This window comes from Amphiura filiformis, chromosome 12, assembly GCF_039555335.1.
Source record: "Amphiura filiformis chromosome 12, Afil_fr2py, whole genome shotgun sequence".
NCBI classification, from domain to species: Eukaryota; Metazoa; Echinodermata; class Ophiuroidea; order Amphilepidida; family Amphiuridae; genus Amphiura; species Amphiura filiformis.
Window position 1 is genome coordinate 66441530 of NC_092639.1, and position 22943 is coordinate 66464472.

General features: G+C 36.6%; 1 protein-coding gene across 2 annotated transcripts; it reads right to left on the reverse strand.

Moving 5' to 3' along the window:
* Nucleotides 1-740: 740 nt before the first annotated feature.
* LOC140166596 (uncharacterized) lies at nucleotides 741-22882 on the reverse strand. Of its 2 annotated transcripts, XM_072190097.1 has the most exons (10): nucleotides 12942-13067; nucleotides 11778-11936; nucleotides 10826-11071; nucleotides 9984-10139; nucleotides 9399-9575; nucleotides 8401-8644; nucleotides 7691-7840; nucleotides 6987-7148; nucleotides 6349-6567; nucleotides 741-5127 (listed from the first exon to the last, which is right to left on the reverse strand). In XM_072190097.1, exons 2-10 carry the CDS (start codon nucleotides 11857-11859, stop codon nucleotides 4854-4856), a joined length of 1710 nt encoding a protein of 569 aa, XP_072046198.1. In that variant the 5' UTR covers nucleotides 11860-11936; nucleotides 12942-13067; the 3' UTR covers nucleotides 741-4853. The 2 variants fall into 2 exon arrangements, with proteins under 2 accessions (XP_072046198.1, XP_072046199.1); XM_072190098.1 differs by lacking the exons at nucleotides 741-5127; nucleotides 6349-6567; nucleotides 6987-7148; ... (3 more) ...; nucleotides 9984-10139; nucleotides 10826-11071 and adding exons at nucleotides 13852-13938; nucleotides 14446-15260; nucleotides 18443-18650; nucleotides 19702-19834; nucleotides 22329-22882 and having other exon boundaries at nucleotides 11801-11936; nucleotides 12942-13201.
* Between the last annotated feature and the right edge of the window lie 61 nt (nucleotides 22883-22943).

Consider the following 22943-nt stretch of genomic DNA (forward strand, 5'->3'; position numbering starts at 1 on the left):
AAGAAAGCGGCCAAATCTGCGTAAAAACATAAACTGCAACTTTAATGAAACTGCATGGCGACTTGGACAAGGTGAATAGTCTCATTTACAATATATGAGAATAGTAGTATTGTACAACACTTGTCAGTCACTAAAAATTATATGAAGCCATTGCTACTCTGTTAAGCCTAAAAATTCATGCGGGAGCCATGATTTCACTGTCAAAGTAATGGAAATATACATGTTTGTATAGGGCAGCTATTCATTTCTGATGCAGTAGTAATTGTATAACACTTGTCAATCACTAGAAAATGATGTAAAACCATAAAATATTCCATTACCACACTTTTAAGCATGAATAGAATACAAATTCCATCATGGAGCCATGATTTCACTGTGTAAAGTAATGGGAATATAAATGGCTGCCTTATGTGAAATCATGGCATTTGCTGTAAAGATCGCGTCGAAACTTTGAGCTCCCGGTGGACCCACTAGACGACTTCGGATTGAATTTAAATTTGGTGGGGATTAATATTTTAGCAAGTGGCACACTTTCACCAAATAGCAATAAAATCCGTTGACATAGGGGGCGTATGATGCACGCAGAGTACTTTTCAGCTTGGGGAAGAATTGCATAATATACCTACTTGTATATTGGCTTGTAGAATAGTACTATAACTTGTGGGTGGGATGACCACCAAACTACCATGTTTTTGTTAACTAAAAACAAAACATACTAAAGGCATAAAATTAGGCTGTCAGTCTGGTCATGCAAAACCTTTATTGCAGGTAATATGAACAATACATGTATACTTTTAGGCCCATGAGAACATTTGTGTCAACTAAGACATTGCTGGTAAACAATTTATACATACAGTTATCTCAAAGCATGTCAAAAGTAAAAATACAAGATGCAGTTCAATGTTAGTGTTTGTTATTATTTATCTTTATACCTGTAATGCAGTGGGATCATGGCACCCAGGGCTAAGGATACATAATTTTTTACAACTTGTGAATCACAAGATCATATCTTAAAATAGTGTCAATCAAAATGAACCAAAATTACACACAGGATTACCTTAATACTCTACTCAAAACACATGTCAGTAACCAAGCAGTTATCCAACTGACACAACAGCAAAATGCACTGACATGGGACAGCTTCCTGGACCACATTCACAGCCCAGTCCCGTTTCATGAAAAAAGTGTATGAAAAGCAGAAAAGTAGCACCGTTTTATCATCTGTGCAAGGATCTTGTGTGCATTCTCACAGAATTTTTGTCCTGGGTGCCAAATGTTGGGCTGTGAAAGTGAAGTCCAGGAGCTATCCCATGACAGTGCCTTTTGCTGTTGTGTCAGTTGGACAACTATTTTAAGATATGACCTTGTGATTCACAAGTTGTAAAAAATTATAAGCTTCTTTTTGAGCTCAGTTTATAATTATTTCAAAGTTAGTTTTATTGGTACAATGTTATGATGACATGTTGAAAGGGGGACTTATTTCCTTTTGATGTGTTTACTTGTATTTATTACTTTTAAGTTTACAGTAAAAATTAAGTTTTGCCGAACAACATTCATGTGTGCATCTCTTAGCAAAAATTGTCTTTCAGAACACAGCATCATATTATCAACATAGATCTGCATTGGAACCATGCAATTATACTTTTCAATAAACCTTAATCACAAACCTTATCATTGTTACTACAAAGGTATGATCATTAAATGATTAGAACAACTCAACTCTTGCATATCCTTGCTTTGTTATTTAAAAAAATGATAGTGAATCAGCTTTATATGATATAACCATAGAAACAAGAGTAGAGAAATTAACAACAGTGTCTGAGTGCCCTCAAAACACATCTTGTAAATGTACACAGGTCTTTCCACCTGGGCTCATCAGAAATTTTTGGTGGGTATGCTCCCCAGAATTGGAGGTGGAGGGCCTTTGGGAGCCGATGTACCAGTAAACGCTACTTTGATGAATGGGGTCTTTTTGAGCTGCAAACAGTCAAAATCAAGGATCTTTCTTGGGTTTTTGGCAGAAATGTGAGGAATTAACAATTAAAGAGTCGAGCAGACACTTAAAAAAATTATGTTTTCAGTCATTTTTTTTTTTTGGGGGGGGGGACTTTTCAGAGCTGCAAAACCAAAAAATGAAAAATCTCACATTCCTGTTCCGGGGGACATACCTGTATGGTCATTTGTGTTAAGTGCCGCCCCCCATCATTCCGTGTCAAACCAACCAAGTTTCTAAAAAGTTACCTGGTAACCCTCTCAGATTTTGATGAATCAGAATAATTTTTAGTGGGCACAATGAACACAAACCAAAATTTAATGAAGCCAATTATGTTTGGGTTTATTGTGGCAACAAAAGATTATTCTGCCAGAATTTCATCAAAATCTAAGAGCATTACCTGGAGACCCCTGGTTGAATTGACATGAAATGACCCAAATCATAACTACTGTTTTTATTTCATTATGTGGGCATGACCCAATACCTGCCTACCACAATTTTGAAACTTGCAGAATGCGATACTATTTACCACCCTTCCATAAAGTTTAGTTTACATACAAGGAGTATATCCCTCCTTAGGTCAAATAAAAAAATCCATTTGTAGCGTCCCTGCATGCCTGCTTCCTTTTTGGAGGCTGCTTTTTTCAGCTTTGAAAAAAAAGTGGAAAAAACAATCTTGGACTAGTTCATCATGCATATGTGGTGAAAATAGTCCATTTGTACTTGTGTCTGCATGTATAGATAGTCTACTGTAAAAGTGGAAATTTTCACAGTACATTAATTTTCGCGTGCAACACAGCTACCGCAAAAATAAAAACATGCGAATATGTTCTTTTAATGTATAGGTCTATGTAAGAAAACTTAAAAACAAGCAATGTAGGCAATGCGCAAAATATTACACATATGAAAATTACCACTTGTACAATATTATGCATGCAATATTCACCCCCGTGTAAAATAGGTGTAACGGTCATATCTGAAGAAAAAAAATGCATTAAGCTAAACAAGGTTTTTTTATTTGGCCTTGCGTTACATGTAGAAGCACCAGATAATCCCTGCCTTCTTTGCATTTGAAATCACCAATGTACATGTACTGCACTAAAATCAGTGGCCTAGCCAGTGCACCCCTGGCTCATCATGGACCATTGGTACATTCATACACTCTAGATAGCAAGAGCCAATCAGAACTCGAAAAAATCCAAACCATGTATTGATTGTGTATGTGCACTCCTCGTACTACCCGCAGTGCTATCGTACACGTACGCATTTGCGTCGCGTAGGCTTGATTCATTTTTCGGGCGGGATGATGCATTTATATTTTAAGTGATGATTTTGTTATAAAATAGGTTAATGAACTTGTATTACTTGTTGCTCGAGAAATTAGACAAAATAATGCACCTGCGCTGATGTTATTATGCGTGTGTATATCATTTCCGTCTAATTTCTCTCCCAACAAGTAATACACGTTCATTAACCTATAATCTTAGGCTGTCAGTAGATACACTGCTTGTGTATGGTGAAGAAACAAAGAACAGTTGCCCTAATCTGATTCTGACTGCTTACATTGTCACAAGCAAATAGTATAACCTGGCTACGCCACGGACCAAAATGGATACTGGTTTTGGGCATTTTTACATGCAATAATGAAATCAGTGTAAACAATACCTGCCTGTGAGTAATGACTTAATTAAGCGCCCTGGGCACTTGATGGAATGTATAATGGTAAATGTAGTTTTTACACATTTACTTCCAGATCTTCAAATGATCATCTTGAATGAAGCATTTCATTTTCATGTAAACATTACTTCTAGACACATTAGGATTCTGATGTGTTCCTTATAATTAAAGACAGAGATAAAAATAATTTATCGCGTCTGACATCATCTGTCAATCAAATTCGAGCACGGTTTGTTTACAAGTGTCATGATGATGGCTTGCTGAACATGGCGGTATAACCGGGCACCTTATTGTTAATTTTGCACTTTCAAACATGCAAACCATCTCAAAAGTTAGGTCTTTAGAGTAGGAAACTTTCTTTCACAAAGGCACCATGTCAACAATGCCTAGAAAAGTTGCTTTTTGCTTTGTAAAAGGTACATAATTTTTCACCATTTGCTGCTATTCCTTTTCTCCGATCATCACCAGATAGATCGGTCTACCTTTTACGTGCTGATTAACCTGTGTAAACCAATCAAGGATCGTAATTGACAGTGACATCAGACACGATAAATTCTTTTTATCTCTGTCTTTAATTATAGTCAAAATATCTTCTACATAAGGAAACAACATGATATATACAACCTGGCCAGAGGCAATTATTTTTAAAAATTGAGTACTACACCCCTGCCCAATTGTGTGCCTATTTTTGCATTTTTCTCAAAAAATATAGCACATTGGTAAGATTTGTATATTATAGGGGCAAGGACTACAACTACTGCACTGAAAATTCAGCAACTCAAGGCAAGTACTTATTGATTTATTGATTAAATATCGGTTTTCCCTCATTTTTGACTGTAACTCCACAACTGTTGTCTGTGTTGAAATAAAATTTCCAGTACAGTAGTTGTAGTCCTTGCCCCTATAAGATACATATCTTACTTGTCTCCAATGCGCTATAATTTTGAGAAAAATGCAAAAATAGGCACTAAAATTGGGCAGGGGTGTAGTACCCCCTTAAAATCATCACCAACTTTCACATTAACCAGGTGCTATTTTACTGAAATCCTCATTTTACAATGAAAATCCTCTGGCATATATTCATTGTTTTTGCTCATTGAGTTGCCACAATCTTAATGTCACAATAATGCCCTCTTTGGCCTGGCCGTACAGAGCAAAAAGCCAGTTTGACAGATTTAACTCATCACATCTGCAGAGGTGGCAAAGGTTCTTGACGACGGTGGAACTTATCACGCACAGTCCTTTGACCCTGTCTTGGCATTGTAGCCCTGGAGGCAACTGAGGTGCCTGGGTTGCCCATTCTTCGGCCCCGTACTCTGTCCAGCCTCTCAATTCCCGATGCCGACGGCTCATTGAAACTTGGTAAAGTTCCAAGAGTGAATCGTTCACTCAATCCCTTGTAATAATAATACGGGAGATTTTGGTCCAACATCTTCTGGAACTCTGTAAAGATTTTCCTGTTCAATAAACAAGACAACAAATTCTAAAATTGTGATTCAAGTGGTTGTTACACTTATCTGGCTATGCATTCAGAACAGAAACCACAGATAATCGTCAAACTTTGGTTACCTGTACTACGGACCTGTCATATTATACGAGTTTAACATTAAAATCAGAACCTAGTTAAAATAACTATGTTGATATAATTTCTTTGACCTTTTTTTTTTTATATAATTTTTTCTATGCCTTGTTGGCTTAAGGGAACTGGAATGAGCATTTTGAGCGTTTAGACAGTATTTTTTGTGGGACATGAGAGCACATCAGACCTATCGAATTGCATTCTGAATACGAAGAATGTCTTTCTTATATCAAATAATTTTCATTTTATGAAATCCACGATATAATACAAATTTTATGACAAATTATTAAAATTTGATATTTTTCACATTTTTGAGATATAACAGTCCTCAAGTAAATTTTATAAATTCAATGATATAGTCTTAAAGTGTATGTAGCTGGGAGAAAAGCCGATGATCAATTCTGACCTTTCATATTGAAGATATGGATTTTTTCCCCAAAAAATTTTTTTGTGTGTTTTGGGGAAAAAAAAACATATCTTCAATATGAAAGGTCAAAATTTTCAATTGATCGTCCGCTTTTCATCCCACCTACATACACTTCAAATATAAATCATCAGATTCATAAAGTTTACTTTGAGTACTGTTAAAAATATCAAAAATATCAATTTTTAATGATTTGCCATAAAATGTGTATTACATTGCAAATTTCAAAAAATCTAAATTATTTGATATCAGAAGGACATCCTTTGTATAGAATGCAATTCCATATGTCTGATGTGCTAATGTCCCACAATAAATACTGTCCAAACGTTCATACCCCATCCCTTAACTTTTGTGTGTATTGATAAAAAAAAGTGCTGATACAATGGCAAAGAATAAGTTGAGACTGCACCTTGTGTTGATCCTCAATCGTCATTATTTTCTTTAAATGTTGCACACTTAGTAAACACTGCAACTATATTTTTAATTTTACAGAAAATTTGGGTCTGTTGCAGTCTAGGTTATAAATGTTTGGAAAATTGCTATTATTAGGTACAGTGATGGAACAACTTTAAAATTTGTGCAGTTATCTCCCTACCCATACTTTACTTGAGTTCCCTTGGGTTTTCATTATTATGTCTTTCTACCTGCACTTTGCATTTGAAATTATGATCATACCTGTATGCATTCATGAAAGCCTTGTGGTCAAATGTACGACCCAGCATATGATGGAGTATCGAGATGAAGCACTCCACATCATCTGATGTACTGGCTCGTGGGTGCTCTGGTGGCAGGTCTCTGGTGTGGCATTGTTGCCTTCTGCGTTCAATGCTTGATATATTGGTAGTGATGCCTATTATTGTTTCCCTGCTTAAACCTCTGATTCCTTTCAATGGTCTGAATGAGTAAAACAACAAGAATTTGAGAACATGATGAGTAATTGGTGTGACCTGTCATCTACTCATATATTCTAATTAAATTAGAGCTAAATAATTCTGTTTCACCAGGGTGTAAGCTGGCCATCTATGCACCTGTCATTTTGGGCAGATTACTCTTAGGACAGGCAAAATCAATGCTTGTGACATATGCTAATTCTGAAAATAATAAACCAATGTTATAGCAATGGATTTTTGAACAAACTGAACCGCTAGAAAGGGCAAAGTTCTGGTTTATGTTTTCAGGGTCAAATTTTGGACAGGCATGTTTGGTGAAAATAATGGGCACTTGTTAATCCTAGGTAAGCCCATGTGTTTCACGTAAAATAAAATAATTGGATGACTGATAACTATAAAAATCAAAGAATTCTATTAACTCACTTGTTCACATCAACCTGGCTGAAGTCATGATGCTGTCTATGGAAGGGCATCCACTCATCGAGAATATAGTATAACATGTCCTGGTTGTATTGGCTGCGTTGCTCTTCGCTTAACCCCCTTCCATCCGTTGCTTTGTGCCAATTGTGCACAATTTTTGCAAACCTATGAAAATAAAATATGAGTTTACTTTAATTATATATGTAATTGTTGTCTTGCATATTAAGGGAGATGGCCCAATTTAACTATATAAAGTTTTCTTCTTGATTGAATGACCTTAGCCACCAATTCCTATCCATGAAGTTTCATGCCGGTGTTTCAATTCATTTTGATACTGAGAGCTAAAAATGTAATTTTCTAGCCCTATATGAACAAAAAGGTGCATCTTTTCATTTATAACATTCAAACTAAATATCTTTGAGCCCTGAATGAAAAAAATAGTATCTTTCTTCTGATACCAAAATTTATACCACTTCCTGTAGAATCTGGGGTTCTGGCGATGAGGCTATTAGCAATCAGGCTATCCCCCTTTAAATATAAATGAAAAATGCTTGCCCTACCCCCCCTCCTTCCAACCTGACAAAAATTGCTTTCCCCCATTTGGCTTGGAAGATTGCGGGTGGGGAATAGAACTGCCCCCTTTGCAATCCCCTAGATCAGTACTCTTGATTCTAGTTGAAGATCTCAAGCTGGCAATGAAGACTTACTTTGCATCTGCGTCGTAACCCTTCTTCTCCAAGAAATCAACCACTCCTTTCCCAAACATTCTTTCGCAATCTGGGACACTCTGTGGGTCCACTCCTCTCAGCGCCTTTGCCGTCAATCCCGTTGTCTCATCTTGCATAGCTTCGATCCATCTGTAAGCATATTAAACAAAATACTGTCCATTATGAAAAAAGCTACTTTTTGGGAGGGAAGATAATTTTCACCTAAGGTAAGCCCAAGGCAGACCCTCGTCGATTGTATCTCCCGGCCGGCAGCGCAACGCCTTAACCACTCAGCCATCCCGCCTTCCCTTTCAAATTAATTCCCATGTGCACGATGGACAAACTTTAAAACAATTTTATGACAGGACCTGTAAGAATGCATTATTAGTATTACAAATAAAAGGTTTTAAAGCAATGAAGATGCAATTGGTTTTATGTTTAAGGTGTGTGTGGCATGTGAGTTATGGTTGGATTTGATCTTCAAAATACCTTAATTAGAATAAAATGTTAAACACCACATTGGAAAACCCTTTGCAGAATACTTCATTGGTATCACAATTATTTTTTGTTGACATAAAAAAGAAATAACATGCAAAATCATGACTTTTAAGAGCTATGTGTATGACCTTCTATATATTAAAGACAAGCTGCTTTTTCCCCTTTTTTCTTTCTTTTTTGTCTTAATATTTTGTAACATGTTATATAATTACCTGCTGATATCGCAGTCTTCAATGTTTCCACATCGTGCACACTTCACTATTCTCTTGAACAAATGTCCATCGTCCTCCCTATCATTGAAATCTTCAACTTCATCTGTTTCAGCATTTTCAGGAATGTACAGGTTCTGGCTGAAATCAATACCCAGGTTCTCTTTATAGTATCTGATCTTCCATCGTAACAGGTATGTTGTCATCACGCTCCTCATACATTCTAGTACACTTTCCTGGGAAGTACCTGTTTGAAAAAATGAATACATATACATTAGACTGCCACCCTCATTTGTCAACTGTGTGGATTGACAACTGAGAAACTTATGTGTAAACTAGAATTACGTGGGTTGTAATTAAGGTGGCCCACACAAATGTGTGTAAGTAACAGAGGTTTGTAAATACAAATAATATGCAATATGCTAATAAGCGCATTAATATTAATAAATATGTAAATAACATGACACAAAACTATACAGCACATCAGGCCGTCATATACTATCACAATACCAAGTTAGAAGTTGATTGGTGTAGGGGTCAAAAAGAGTCGGATTTTACTACCACAATCTGGATGTCTAACATTGTATAGTTGTGTCCAAATTGACCTTTTGATATTTAGCACACATTCATGGAGCACCTTAAATAAAATGCTCTAAAAAGGCTTAGGAAAACAGTACGGACACACTCAAATTATGCAAAGGGGGGATTTCGGGCAGGCTAAGGAAGGGAGGAACAAGCAATTTGTGTCAGGCTAAGAAATGAAGGGGGGCTTATAATTATTGAACATTATTGAATTATTTCCAACATCTCTTTAGACATTTGATATTTAGATGGATTTATCTGATTTTGAACATGCAAATTAAAGCAGAACATACCTCTAATACTGTTGTCCCAGCACTTTTAATTTTGGCTACTTATAATTGTATGTCATAACTTTATTGTATACAGCATTTTCAGCAAGCATTACATGCACTTGCAATTTTTATAAAGGGCATTGTTACCTGGAACCCATGGTAGAGGATTAGGAACCCATCGGTATATCCTCTTGTGGTGTTTATGCATTGCCTCCTTGAATGAAAGACCTCGCACCATGTCAATACCAATTTCAGCAACATCATCATGTGGCACAGCTTCATGCTTTAACTTTGGTATGATGGTGACTTGTCCAGGGGCAGGAGCTGCGTATAAGTGTGAAAGAAAAATAGATGGTGTACAAATGACTACATGGTTGTTATAAAAAATGTAATCAAAAATATTTACAAAATGACCTTTTGTGACCCATAAATAACCTTTGAACTCACACCTGATGATCACACATGCCATATCCAAGGGTCATTGTGTCCAAGTCCCATTTAAGTATGCATTGGAGACATTTTTTTGCTAAAGGTTCCAGCTTTTGCAGACAGACACCCACACAGCTGCCCCACATGCATTCATTCAATAGAGCTCACTTTACTGGGGGGGGTACTCTCTAAGTATGGGAGATGCAATGTGTAACAAAATACACAAGATAAATTGTTCTGTTAGTGCAAGAACTTAATTTCAGCCCACCCACTTATGACACACTGACCTGATGATATACTTACTATTAATTTGCAGATTTGGTTTGAAAATGTCTTCCAACCGCTGGATTCTCATTTTGCTGGCCTCTTCCTTTGCCTGCATGATAAGTTGAATGATGGAAGTAGGCCTTGTTGTTCCCATTGTCCTAAGAGAGTTCCACTCTCCATCAGTTACAAACCCTGTCAGTGAGAAAAAAAAGCACAATATTCAAAGTTTATTGCCAAGTGATCAAACAAATAACAGGATTTAAGCAAGCTACTTGCACAATCAAACATGAATGGAAACATTTTCATTTGTAAATTTATGTTTAATTGTGCTAGTGTGCGATGCGAAATTCGTCTTTCCCCTGTACTACATATTAAGGTTTAATAAGCCCTTTCGCAATTACAACTGCGCATGTGCAGAAACAAAAGTCGCCAAATATAATTGGAGATAAGTACGAGGAGGCTACTGTACATTACCAATGCGGTGAACTGTGCCGTTTGAATAAAAACATCTTGTAGACTTGTACTGGCAGTTTGCTGATTATTTTGTCTTTATTGGTTCATGATACATTGTATTTGATTAAATATATTGATATCATGAAGAAATAAAGACAAATTAATTAGCAAAATTCCAGTACACAGTGTTTTTATGCAAACGGCACAGTACACCGCATTTTTCCCATAATGCATTGCAAGTATGCCGAAATCTGGAATTGTGAACCGGCTAGAGGCTTATAAGCTCATCAATCCAACCCTATGTTATAAATAAGATCGTAATTGGTAAAGTAATCATGTCTGATTACTAATAAGTTCTTATCTAACACTAGAAGTTTCATAAAGTCTAATAGATTAAATGGACTTTTACTTGGTTTGTATCTTACCTACAACTTTCATATTCAACTCCTCCATGACTGTCTTCAGTTCCACTTGGAGAGCTCTGATGGTCAAATCCTTCACTGAAGCAACAGGCATGACTCTGACAGGAACAGCATACGGCTTTCTGTTCCTCAACTCGTCGGAAATCATAAAGATTAGCAGGTGTGTGGCCATCGTCCTTCTTTTTGTGAATATTCCCTTCATGTACTTTCGCAGCTCCAACTGCAAATTGGATACTGCCTCTCTGTTACCTAAAATATGGAATTTGTGTAAGTAATCCAGTCAATGTTTCATATGAAAGCACTTCAATGAAAAAGCTTTCTCTTCATCGGGCTGACGTCACGAAGGGGAAATCGCCTTGTAAAACCAGTGTGCGCATGTGCAGTTCCCCTTTCTCAAGCTGGTTGCTATGTGCGAGCTTGTGCAGAGAGGATGAAGGGGACAATGTTCCCGGATGTCCAACCGAGTGAATTGTTTGTTGATCAACATTAATCTTTTCACAGATCTTGGGGCATCCATATGAAACTGTCTCTGACATGAAAAAGAGAATATAATTCCATGTCTTACCCTCATCTAAGTCAGGGATGTAACTTAGTATATCTATTCATTTTCAAGAAGCTAGGTTTAACTTGTTTTTTCTTAACAAAGTTTACAATATTTGGCACCAAAAGTCATACATTCAATACTATAGCTACATGTACCAATGCAGTTGTATAGCGCTCTTAAACAGGATCACAGCGCTTTACAAAGTGAATACAAACAACATAATTATAACAGGCTTCTTATATAAATGATGCATGAAAAATGACATCACAAGAACAACTTACAACTGCATCAACTATTGCCAGTCTGTACCATCAGCAGGTAGATTCACCTATTATACTTTTGTACTTTTAGTTCTATGATACAAACCATGCAGATATGTAAGTAAAATTTGTTGAAAATTGACAAACATACCTTCATCATATGCTGCAGCCATTGACTTTCTTAGTTCTTTGTTCTTTTCTTCGAGATCCCTCCAGCCCTGCAACTCCCACATATATGGCAGAAGTTTGGCACTTGAACTTCCTTGCTGCGACTTCTTTTTTTCATAAATTCTATCAGCTTTGGAAAGACCTGTAAGTTAGGAAAAGAAAAGGTAAAAAAACAATCACTAATCCATGCATATTTGGAAAAAATATCAGTTGAAGTGCTGTTTCAAACAAAAAGAAAAATAGTCCTGGCAATAATATTAACATTTTGAAGATCAATGTAAACACCACGGATATGCTTGATGAAAAATACATGTATGTGTACAAATAGGTGTGTATGGTAATGTCAAACTGCGCTTTTGGCTCAATATTATATAACAAGAACAAAATCCTCTGTATCATGTATTCAAAATTTGCTACTATTTTCATATATTAAAACTTTTTCAAGTTCCCTGATATTCGACGACGTAATAATTCTGTAACAGAAACTTGACATGAGGTGAAGTTCGACTGGCCAGACCGATATAAAATTTGCATTTTATGGAATTTTTTTAAGGGGGTACTACACCCCTGGCCCATTTTGTGCCTATTTTTGCATTTTTCTCAAAAGTTATAGCACAAAAGTGACAAGTAAGATATGTATATTATTACAATTACTGTACTAAAAAATCAGCAACTCAAAGCAAGTAGTTATTGATTTATTGATCAAATATTGGTTTTCCCTCATTTTTTACTGTAACTCCACAACTGTTTTCTGTGCTGAAATAAAATTTCCAGTGCAGTAGTCATAGTCCTTGCCCCTATAATATACATAATATATATCTTACTTGTCCCCAATGCGCTATCATTTTTTAAATGAAAAATGCAAAAATAGGCACGGTGTAGTACCCCCTTAAAGCAATGAAATCAAAAGGAATTGCTTTTATTGCCGAAGTGGAAATGGATTGATTTTTGCCAAAGTTTTTTTCCAAAATGAATTTTCAAAATTTGTAATATTTTTCCGGTATTCAGTGATTTGTAGGGTAATTTGTAGCCTCTTCCCACCCCTAGAACAGTGTATCTTTCTTTTTTTGGTTCTTTCTCTCTCTCTCTCTCTCTTGGCCTAACATGATGTTTTGTTTCAAAATAAAGAAAAAGGAAAATAGGATACCTTCTTCAATCTCAGGAACCTCTTCAGTCAAGCTGCTTCATTTGTCGTGGAATAGTTGTAAGTGTCATTGTGTCCACTTGCTTTAATGCTGCTATGTACTGTTGGTGAAGTAACTGCAACTTGTTGTCACCCATATCAACGTCACCACTCCACTCGTGATTTAAGCTTTCCCTCAACCCAGGGCTTATATCGCATGCGTCGGCTTTCAACCACCATTTTCCTGTGGGAATAGACTCGTGTGCTTGCTGCAAAATTGTTCTCTACAAAGATAAGAATGTTCAACAATATGTTATTAATCAAAATACCAAACAAAAGGCATAATAGGTTAAATTCAAAAAATATAATACTGCCTTCTAATATTAACAGACCTATAAATTTATTTCCAGGCAAGATACACCAAATTTTCCAGTAGCAATATTCTCCAAAATGATAAATACATGTATATCACTTTATTTAGGGAAGCATCTTTCTTGATAATCAAAGTTTCCTCCAAATGCCAAAATTTCCCGGGAAGGAGAGCTTCCTGAATTCCACATTTGTTTCAGGCATGGATACTAAACAAAGACCCCATCAAGAAGTTATTTATGCTGGCTCCAGCAATTCTCTTGCACCACAATGTTAAAGAGGCATTAGTAAAATCAACATGCATCATTCTGCACAAATGTGCAAAGCTGGCATGCCCAAAAATATATTGATTTCCAGGTTGGATATGCTAAGTTTGGCACAAAAGTATGATTATTTCTTAAAATTTCTTATGTATTAATATTCTCTATTAGGGGAGGTAAAATTCCCCTTCATATGGTAAAATGACTTGGGAAGAAGCTTCTTAAATTCCATTTTTTTCTACTGAAATACTACATTTGGGATCAAATTATTTGAAACAATTAATACATAAAATACAATTTCTTACTTGAATTGAAGGGCCAGGAGTATATTTCGTCTCGGCAAAGTCTCGTCTGAGAGTTCGGGCAGACAGTCCAACAACATTTACCAGGGCCTGGATAAAAATAGTCACATAAAACAAGATGAAAATTTGATTTTAACTCAGTATCAACTTAAATGCTATGGTAAATTTGAGTATAAACTATATGTAGTAGTATTCTTCCTATGCTTGGGTGTTCACTGGTGTGGGGATTAGTACACCATCTGCTCCTCTCACATACCCCTTGAAACATTCTCTCATGGTTTACAATAAAGAATGAGAGTTTCTTCCTTGAAAGGGAGTATTTCTTTTTAACCTTTCATAATGGAGCTTAACAAAACAAAACAATATGAAAATATAATAAAACTAGGGGTTGTATTCTCAACTTCTCAAGAATGTATTACATGATCACTATATATATATATGTGTGATACATATTTACTAAATTCCATCGAAACATAATTACAAAAAAAGTACCTTTAATTGCAATGAAAACAAACAAACAAATTGTAAAACATTTCTAACCAGAGAACATGGAACAACTGTTATTTTTTGCTTCAAATTCAAATTTAAAAGTCTTACATCTTTTGTGGCTTTATATACTCGCTTGGGACTCCGTTTTGCCTGCATGCCATGGTGCTGGAGTAGCTGTTGTTCCCTCTCTCTAATCCCAATCCCTTCCATCTGTGAAGATATTATTTCTTCCACATCCGGCATGCTCCAACTTGTAGAGGGTCGTTCACTTAGCAGTGGTGTTGATGTGGTAAATTCAGCCTGTGATGCGCGCACTGGGGAGGATATCTCTTCATTTGGTGATACTGATGACGGCTTGGTAGCTTTAAAAGCATCAGTCAGCACTTCTTGGTGCACCTTCTCTTCTTCGTCCACTTCTTTCTCAACCTTCCACATTGGTCCTGTGAAAAGGGCAATGAACCTTTCCCCAAAGTTGGCATACATGGTAGCAAGCCACTGGTGATATACAGGATCAATTTTTACTTGCTGCATATGCTCACTAGCAAAGAATTGCAAGTTTGCGTCAAGTAGCGGATATGGCATACGTTTTATGTCCATGCGTTCTTGTCCATCATCATGGCACCCTGTGAGGCAGGTCAGTAAATTTGCCACTGAATTGGGTTTATTTGACCTCTTCAATGTGTCCATAGCCAGTAGGGACAATGACGGAATGTTGTTTGGTGCATATTTGGTCATTTTCTTCTTTTCTAGTTCAATTTGGAAGAGTTCATCTAGTGTATTCAGTCTTTCCTCCTCATTTGATATTTGTTTATAAGCAGAGACGACACCACCATCTTCATGTTCCAGCACCATACTCTCCATGGCAATGTCCGGTGTTTTGAATGTTTTCTTCAAGGTAAACACCATCTTTCTGGTAGAATAACCTACATAAACAGAATATTATAAACAGAATAAAAAATTAAAAGTGTACAAATAAATCTTATCTAATCTTCACCTGAAACAGTTGATGTTACATGCATACAGCAACTTCCATCAAACTCAATCCACTTTTGGCCAAAAGTCGGTTGATTTTACATCTGGGTTGGTCGAGCCCATTCGACAATTTTGCCTGTAATGGTTGCAATTACATGTCTAGCTGACAGATCACCATACATACCCATTTCCAGCTTATCTGTTGTACTCAAGACTTTCAATTTTAGCTAGCTTCCTAGTTGCCAAAAATCAACTAAATTATTATGCTAAATCTGGAGAGATTCAGCTACTTTGACTACATTTTTGAAAAGTGGAGTGTCACATACAGCTGTTGAATAAAGCTGTAAAGCATCATATGCACAACAAAATTGGCCCGTGATACTACTCTCAAAATGTGGTGCAAAATTACTTTTTTTAATTTTTAAAGCAGATTAGCTTCTACATGAATTGCATAGAAATGTAGGATACTCCCATTTTCATACAACACTGCATCTCAACTACATGTACTGTATGTAAGATGCAATTTCGCAACTCAAGTTACAAAAGTGATTTTAAAGCCTGCACACATACATTCAGTGTGTCATAGAAGTTTTGTGCCCAAACCCCAATCACATTATCTATTGATGCATCAATATTTATGACCTTACATGTATTATACTTTACCATCATTTGCGTAGCATCAATTAAAAGCAGTCACCAGGAATCAAAAATTCTTCAGGATGTGTGATATTAAATCGAATACCAAGAAATGCAAGCAAAAGACATCAATGTTTAAAACCACAAGATGTCCATTATAGGCTTTAATTCCTTTAACTCAATTCCAACTGTAACAGGTGCATGCAGTGTGTCATGAATCAGATGATAAGTAAGTAGTGCATGTAGATGATGAATTGATGATACAAAAATTCCATGGTTAGTCTGTTAGATTGTGGAAAAAGTACATGTATTAATAAAAATGCAAACAATTGTTACAAACAAAATATAATGATAAACATTCTATAAACTAACATCATGAGTACACAAACATTTACCACATTCAACCTGATATGAACCCTTTAAGGTAATCTGCCATTTTTGATATAATGGCACATTTTAATCAGTCTTTATGGACATATCGGGATATTCTGTTTTCTGAACTTGCATCAATGACAGCACAACACAGTAAACACAACATGAACTGGCCAAACATACATGTACCAGTACCGAGCATAAGGAGGGGTGCACAGCCACCCACTTTTGCCACTGAGGCAGAGGTTACCAATTAGGCATGTGAAAGTCAATTCCGAGTTTACCGTCCCCCGCCCGCGTCACTTTTTGGAAACCAAAAATACCCATGTCAAATGATCAAAAATGCCAGTATCAGTGTTTTCACCAATTTTTGCAATTGGAAACATTATATTTTTGTTTGTAAAACATATAAATTCATTACTTGGAAGACAAACCAGGCTCTTTTCTAGTCCTTACCTTTCATGAAGATTACTTTGTCGCATTTATTTCCATTTTGCTTTAAATCAACACACATTTTAGGTCAATAATGAAATCTGATGAAATAATGAAAAAGTCACCTCACCAACCTGGAAAAAAAGTGACGATAAACTCGGAATCGACTTTCATGGGCCTTACGGACATCTAAGCGAGCCGAAAACTTTTGAACAGTCAAGGGAATCGAGACCTGTATCCTCTCCACTTTTGAAACCTAGCAAATGCCACTGTACATGTAGTGGTTAGGGTAAACATAGCATGACTGTAGTGTTTCCATTCAAAGGCCCAGAGGTTTATAGCAACTATTTGGGTTTTTTTATATCAATTCATTTTGTCTTGAACTGTGTGTATGCACAAATGAATATCTTGAAAACAAAAACTCAAATCATCCAAAGCAACTATACTACTGAACTAAAGCATGTAAACCAACTCTGTAATAATACTGAACTTAAACATTTAAAATAATTCTGTAATAATGTAATAATACTGAACTCAAGCATGCAAAACAAAATACTGAACTCATGCAAAACAATTAGTTAGTAATTGTACTGAACTCGAAAATTATGCAAACAATTTTGTAATCTATATAATACGCTATTCTCTTAATCTCTGTACATCTGTAGATTTTGGGGTCATCCGAGGTTACCCACGGGTCATGAGGTCAAATTAGTAAAAGCTGTCGTATGGACATGAAACTTGATGGGTAGTTAACATTTATAGCCAAATTTTGGGAAGGTCATTTTGGGGTCACCTGTGATAAAATTAGCAAAAACTGTCATATGGGCATGAAACTTGGTGGGTACAGTCACCATTAGCCAGGTAATCGCACCCAGGCGAGAACCGCCAAATATGGGTAACCGATAATGAACTCAAGCATGCAAAACAAAATACAGAACTCATGCAAAACAATTAGTAAACACACTGAACTTGAACATGCAAAACAATTTTGCAATAATGTAATATACGCTGGCAAAGTTATTTAATAATCGGAATTTTTTTTTAATATACCACGCTGCACTGGTACGTTCACGCGCGGTACCTCTGCATTGAACTATATCATGCTGATCACTTGCATCTTTGAAAAGACTGGTATTGTATTCAATCTTTTATTGCAGACATGTATACAAAGGTGATGCGTGCAACCTGCTTGTAGTGCAGCACGATATATTCAAAATTGTTTTCACCTATTGCTATATATGGTAGTTAATCCAATTTATTATGTCACTTCGCCAGCCTATACTGCACTCAAGCATGCAAAACAAAATACTGAGCTCATGCAAAACGATTCTGTAATTGTACTGAACTTGAACATGCAATTGCAAAACAATTCTGTAATTGTTCTAGAAACCTAGGCCTGAAGCTCTGTACATGTACATGTATAACAAATTTTTTTAAATGTACATTATTTTTTTATTAATTCAGGGATCAATTTTGTGGAGAACTGTAGGCACCATGTGTGCAAAAGTTGAAAACTTGTTATGTACAAGTTTATGTCACAAACACCCATTGAGCTTGACAATTAATCACCACCTAGCTTTAAATTAAGCAAATTTTAACTCAAAGTCTGGAACAGGTTAATGAAATTTTAAAGTACAATAACATTACAACAATTTGACGACACGATGACAGATAATGTACAATGTAGGCCTACCTGAACGTTTAGATCCACATTTGCTGGAAACAAATTCCGCACACTGGCTCCAGGTATCATCACTTCCTGGCAGATGACTATGAGTAGGCCAATTTGATACTCCTTTATCAAGGAAATATGTAACCAGTGCCTTCTTCTCAGACTGAGACCACCAAGATGACCGAGATTGTAATGCACTTTCATCTGTTGAGCCAGATTCTGGCATGTCCTTAGAAAAGAAGACATAAAAATATAGGTTCAGATATATGATGAACATGCCGAGCATACAAGCACAAGTGTAAGTGAAAGCAGGGGATGATCTTACAGGATGTAATCATGATTTCATCTCATGCCATTATCACCCTGGTTATTCACTTCACCCACTGTCCCCCACCTATGGATATTTTTCGACAGAGGTGTGCAGCTTGAGCTCCCGATGCCTTCATTTGTAATGGTAATTTTGTCAAAAATAGGGACACAATTTTTTTTTGCATAGGGCAGAAAATGTTTCACAGGCAACACACAGTTATGGACCTTTTTCTTCAATACATAGATCCATGCTACCCACTGCCAGCTCTTATATATTAAAATCCCATTTCGGATAGGCATCGATCGGGTCTGTGGACAGGCCATTTTTGGATCCAAGCTGAACCGCTGCCCATGCCTTAAGTATTTCTGGCAAAAAACAAACAAACAGTGGTGTAGGGAGGGCAGGGCACACAAGCCACTTTTTTTCCTACAGGATTTTCTACATTTTCAGATCGATGGGGGGGCATGCCACCTGTATCTCTATGATGCTATGCCACTGGGGCACATCCCTGTATGCCTATAATATTTGCATTTTTGGCAAAAGTGATGATCTCGTATTAATCGATCAGCTTAATATTCTGAAAACGGAAACACAGACCATGAGTACAATTCACTTTACTACCAAAGCAATACGAGTATTCAGTTTTCTTTGTACACAAAGCACGACATGCTATAACCACAAAAACATGTATAACTGCTATCAGTTCTTCATTTGCATGACATACAATGTACATGTATGATGTATACATCATACACATCTCAATTTGTTAGAAGTTGAAACACAATAATGCAATCTTCATCTCAAATTTAAATTTGAGAATCTTTTATTTTTTTCTATTTTGTAATGTTTTTTGTAATGTTTTCTATTTTGTAACAACTTTGTAATCGGAATTAAAAATTCTCAATCCTCAATACAGTTGGTGAAACACTGTATCATTTGTATAGAATTCAAAGCTTAAATGATCACTTACCGGTACACGTCCTGCTTGATCATCAAAAGACAATTTTTTGGGATGCCCTTTGCCTTTGCTTTCAGTTGGTTTCTTTGGAGGTGGTTTTCCCGGTGTATCACCTTCTGGAGAGTGTTTTCGCCTAGAAGCCATTCTAATTTAAAGAACATAAAAAAATCAAGTGGAGGACTTTATCATTTTGACTGAGAATGTAACAGAGTTTTGTTTTGTTTTTAGTTTAACCAGCAAAAAATATACCTCATGATGACAAGTAGAAACAGAGCCCATTGCCATACATGTACATGTAGCAGGTTACAGCTAGTGCCTACTTGTACCCTCTGTCCATCATCAAAATCAAATAATAAAAAATATTTTTCATATTTAAAATTCCATAACATTTGACACTGTTTACAGCGTAAACACAGAAATGGAGGATCTGATTGGCTAATTCATAACATCATCATCACTTCCACGGTTTTAATATGCTTGGAATGTCGGAGATTCGGAAGATTGGATCTTATAGAGTTGCTTGAGAAGTCTAGCCACAAATTTGCTCACCGATAGCTTCACATTTAAGGCTAGACACCATTGCATTCAGACTGTTCAAAATTATAGGCAAATTTTACTCAAAAGATACATTTGAATTAATTTTCATCCAAATTTCAACATTAAACAGAATTTGTTGCAAAATGTTAACACTCTATCTCTGACCGAAAAACAACGTCAACATATATTTACTTTTAGCATTGAATGTGTAACTATCGTGTGTGCAGACCCCTTCAAATCCAAAGTTCAAAGTCCAACGTGTACAAAATCTTGAAAACATACGCGTTCAAATGTTACAAGATTTGAATATAAACACCCAACAAAAAACGTTTATAATGTTTTGGACCACTTCAGCGGAAAAATTCATGATTGAATGGGTCCAAAAAATTTGAAAATACCCCTTCAGCAAAATACTTTTAAAGAAAACCCTTAAAATTTGCTCGCCGATAACGTCACATTGGAAAACAATGTCAAAGCTCGAAAATTATATCTCTGGGTTGCAGGGGCGTAGCAAGCGGAGGACAGGGTGGACAAAGTCCATGGGTCCCGAGCGAAAGCGAAAATTAAATAATAAGGGCTGATAATGGAGAGCAGGGCCGGATTTAATATTGGGCCAGATGGGCCCGGGGCCAGGGCCCCCAAAATTGCCCAATGCATCTTTCTTTAAATCCTCCAATGACAGCATGTTTTTTTTGTGCTAAAATAGAGCAAAATTCAAAAAATTTTCGCGCTTCACGAACATTCAAATAGCAAAATTCATGTTGATCTGGGGCTAAAAAAGTCTGAAATTTAATTATTTTTCGGAACAAATTATGTTAATCCCATGTACCCATTGAATGGCATTCTATCTTATAAATTTACGTAAATCAAAATTTGGCCACTGACTTGAGTGCACATGTATGCCTTTTTTGGGCCTCCAAATTTTGGCCTGGCCAAGGGCCCCAATTAGGTAAATCCTGCCCTGGTTAAAAGGGCCTGAACTGCTCTTTATCCATGGGCCCCTGATGCTCTTGCTACACCCCTGCTGGGTTGATAGGATGAACAAATTTTAATCTTTACCCAGAGCAGCCAGCGGACATAAACATTGAAAAAAAAACCAAGTGCATCTGGCCAGATTTGAACCAGTGACCATCTATAATTGAAGACCGAATTAAAAAGACTAGTTTGCGTCTGACGTCCTGTCAACCAGACCAAAAATGCCGTTCTGCGCAGGACAGCAACCAATCACAACGCGCCGTTGCCCCGATGTCAGACGCAAACTAGTCTTTTTAATTCGGTCTTCAATTATAGCCAAATGTGAATTGAGCCACAGACGCTAGGAATGCGACGAAAATCATTCAAACCTAATAAATACAGTACGGTATTAGATTTATTCGAAGCTAGAGTTCTCGAGTATTAAATCCTTGATGCAAAAGTAAACTTGATACAAAACTGTAGCGAGGGTGGTCTAAGGAAAGGATCGCAATAAAATGACAATATACATGATCTATGCATGATGTGGCAAGATGATGATTGGAAATTCAATTATTGATGTGGTATTACTCGAGAACTCTAGCTTCGAATTTGAACACAACGTCACGAACGTGCACAATAGTTTTCGCGTTTGACTTCAACCTTGGAAGCTTCGTGAAGTATTCCTCAAAGTCAAAGTCAAAGTTACGCATTCGATGCTACATGTCATGCATGTAGAGCACTGCTTTGCTATCGCTCCAACAGCGGTGCAATTTTTTGCGCCGAAGGTTATTTATTTTGTTAATAATATTGAAATTTGAATGAAAGTTATTTCAATGAGCCAACTGTATATTTGGAGCAAGATTTGCCTATTTTTTGGACAGTCTAAAATTTTGCTGTTCGTGTAATTTTTTAGCAACATTTTTGATGCAATCGCCTGTCGCGATCCCGGTCGTGATTGGCTGTGTTTACTTCTGAACTTCTATTGCTTTACACGGTGTCATGCCTCAGCTCAGGCTCAGCAAATCAGACTAGATTTTGAATGCAATGGTCTCTAGAATGTGAAGCTATCGGTGAGCAAATTCTTGGCTAGATTTCTCAAGCAAAATTAATGTGGTACGAATATGAGTGCAAACATTAAATTCTTTTACCTTCCACTTCAGTAATCAGGCTGTAGACTTGTAGGCTGAGCTTTGATTGTACTGAGAGCTGAGAAGTGCAGTACCGTGATAGGAGGGTTTATATTCAATACGGTTTAAAAGGCTGCGGATTACCTCATCTAGAGGAGTTGCAGAGTATCTTCAAAGTCAAAAGTCTTGCATTATGTCTGTCAGTAGTGCCGATCATGCGATGCCTCACTGGATTAGAAATATCACGTCATGGTTGATGTGAATCCATGCAGCTCAGTAAAACAACAAAGCTCCAATGTGAAGTTCAGGAGTTTAAGACATTTTGAGGTTGTTGTTTTGTGCGTTTTTGTACGAATTTCGTTGAATTTTGACGTAATCAAATGTACACAGCAGGCCAATTCCTATACCATGTCACAGTACACAGACATGCAGACTCACACACACACGAACGTTTGACCTGTGTTTACACACGTGACTTGACTCGTTCATGGCGATACAGATTTTTACCGTTATTCCAGCGTTATTCATACAAAAAATTCAAAAAACAGTACTTTAAATGAGGTTCACTTGCGAACCTCAACGGATTTAGACTGATAAAATATTGCTTGATAACATACATACACTTTTGGAATTATT

Coding starts and splice junctions, on each gene's coding strand:
- LOC140166596 (XM_072190097.1), bottom strand. CDS start 11,859: ATGTGGGAGTTGCAGGGCTGGAGGGATCTCGAAGAAAAGAACAAAGAA. Junction 11,072..11,777: donor GGCTGCAGCATATGATGAAG/GTATGTTTGTCA, acceptor TCCATATTTTAG/GTAACAGAGAGGCAGTATCC. Junction 7,841..8,400: donor GAAGACTGCGATATCAGCAG/GTAATTATATAA, acceptor ATATGCTTACAG/ATGGATCGAAGCTATGCAAG.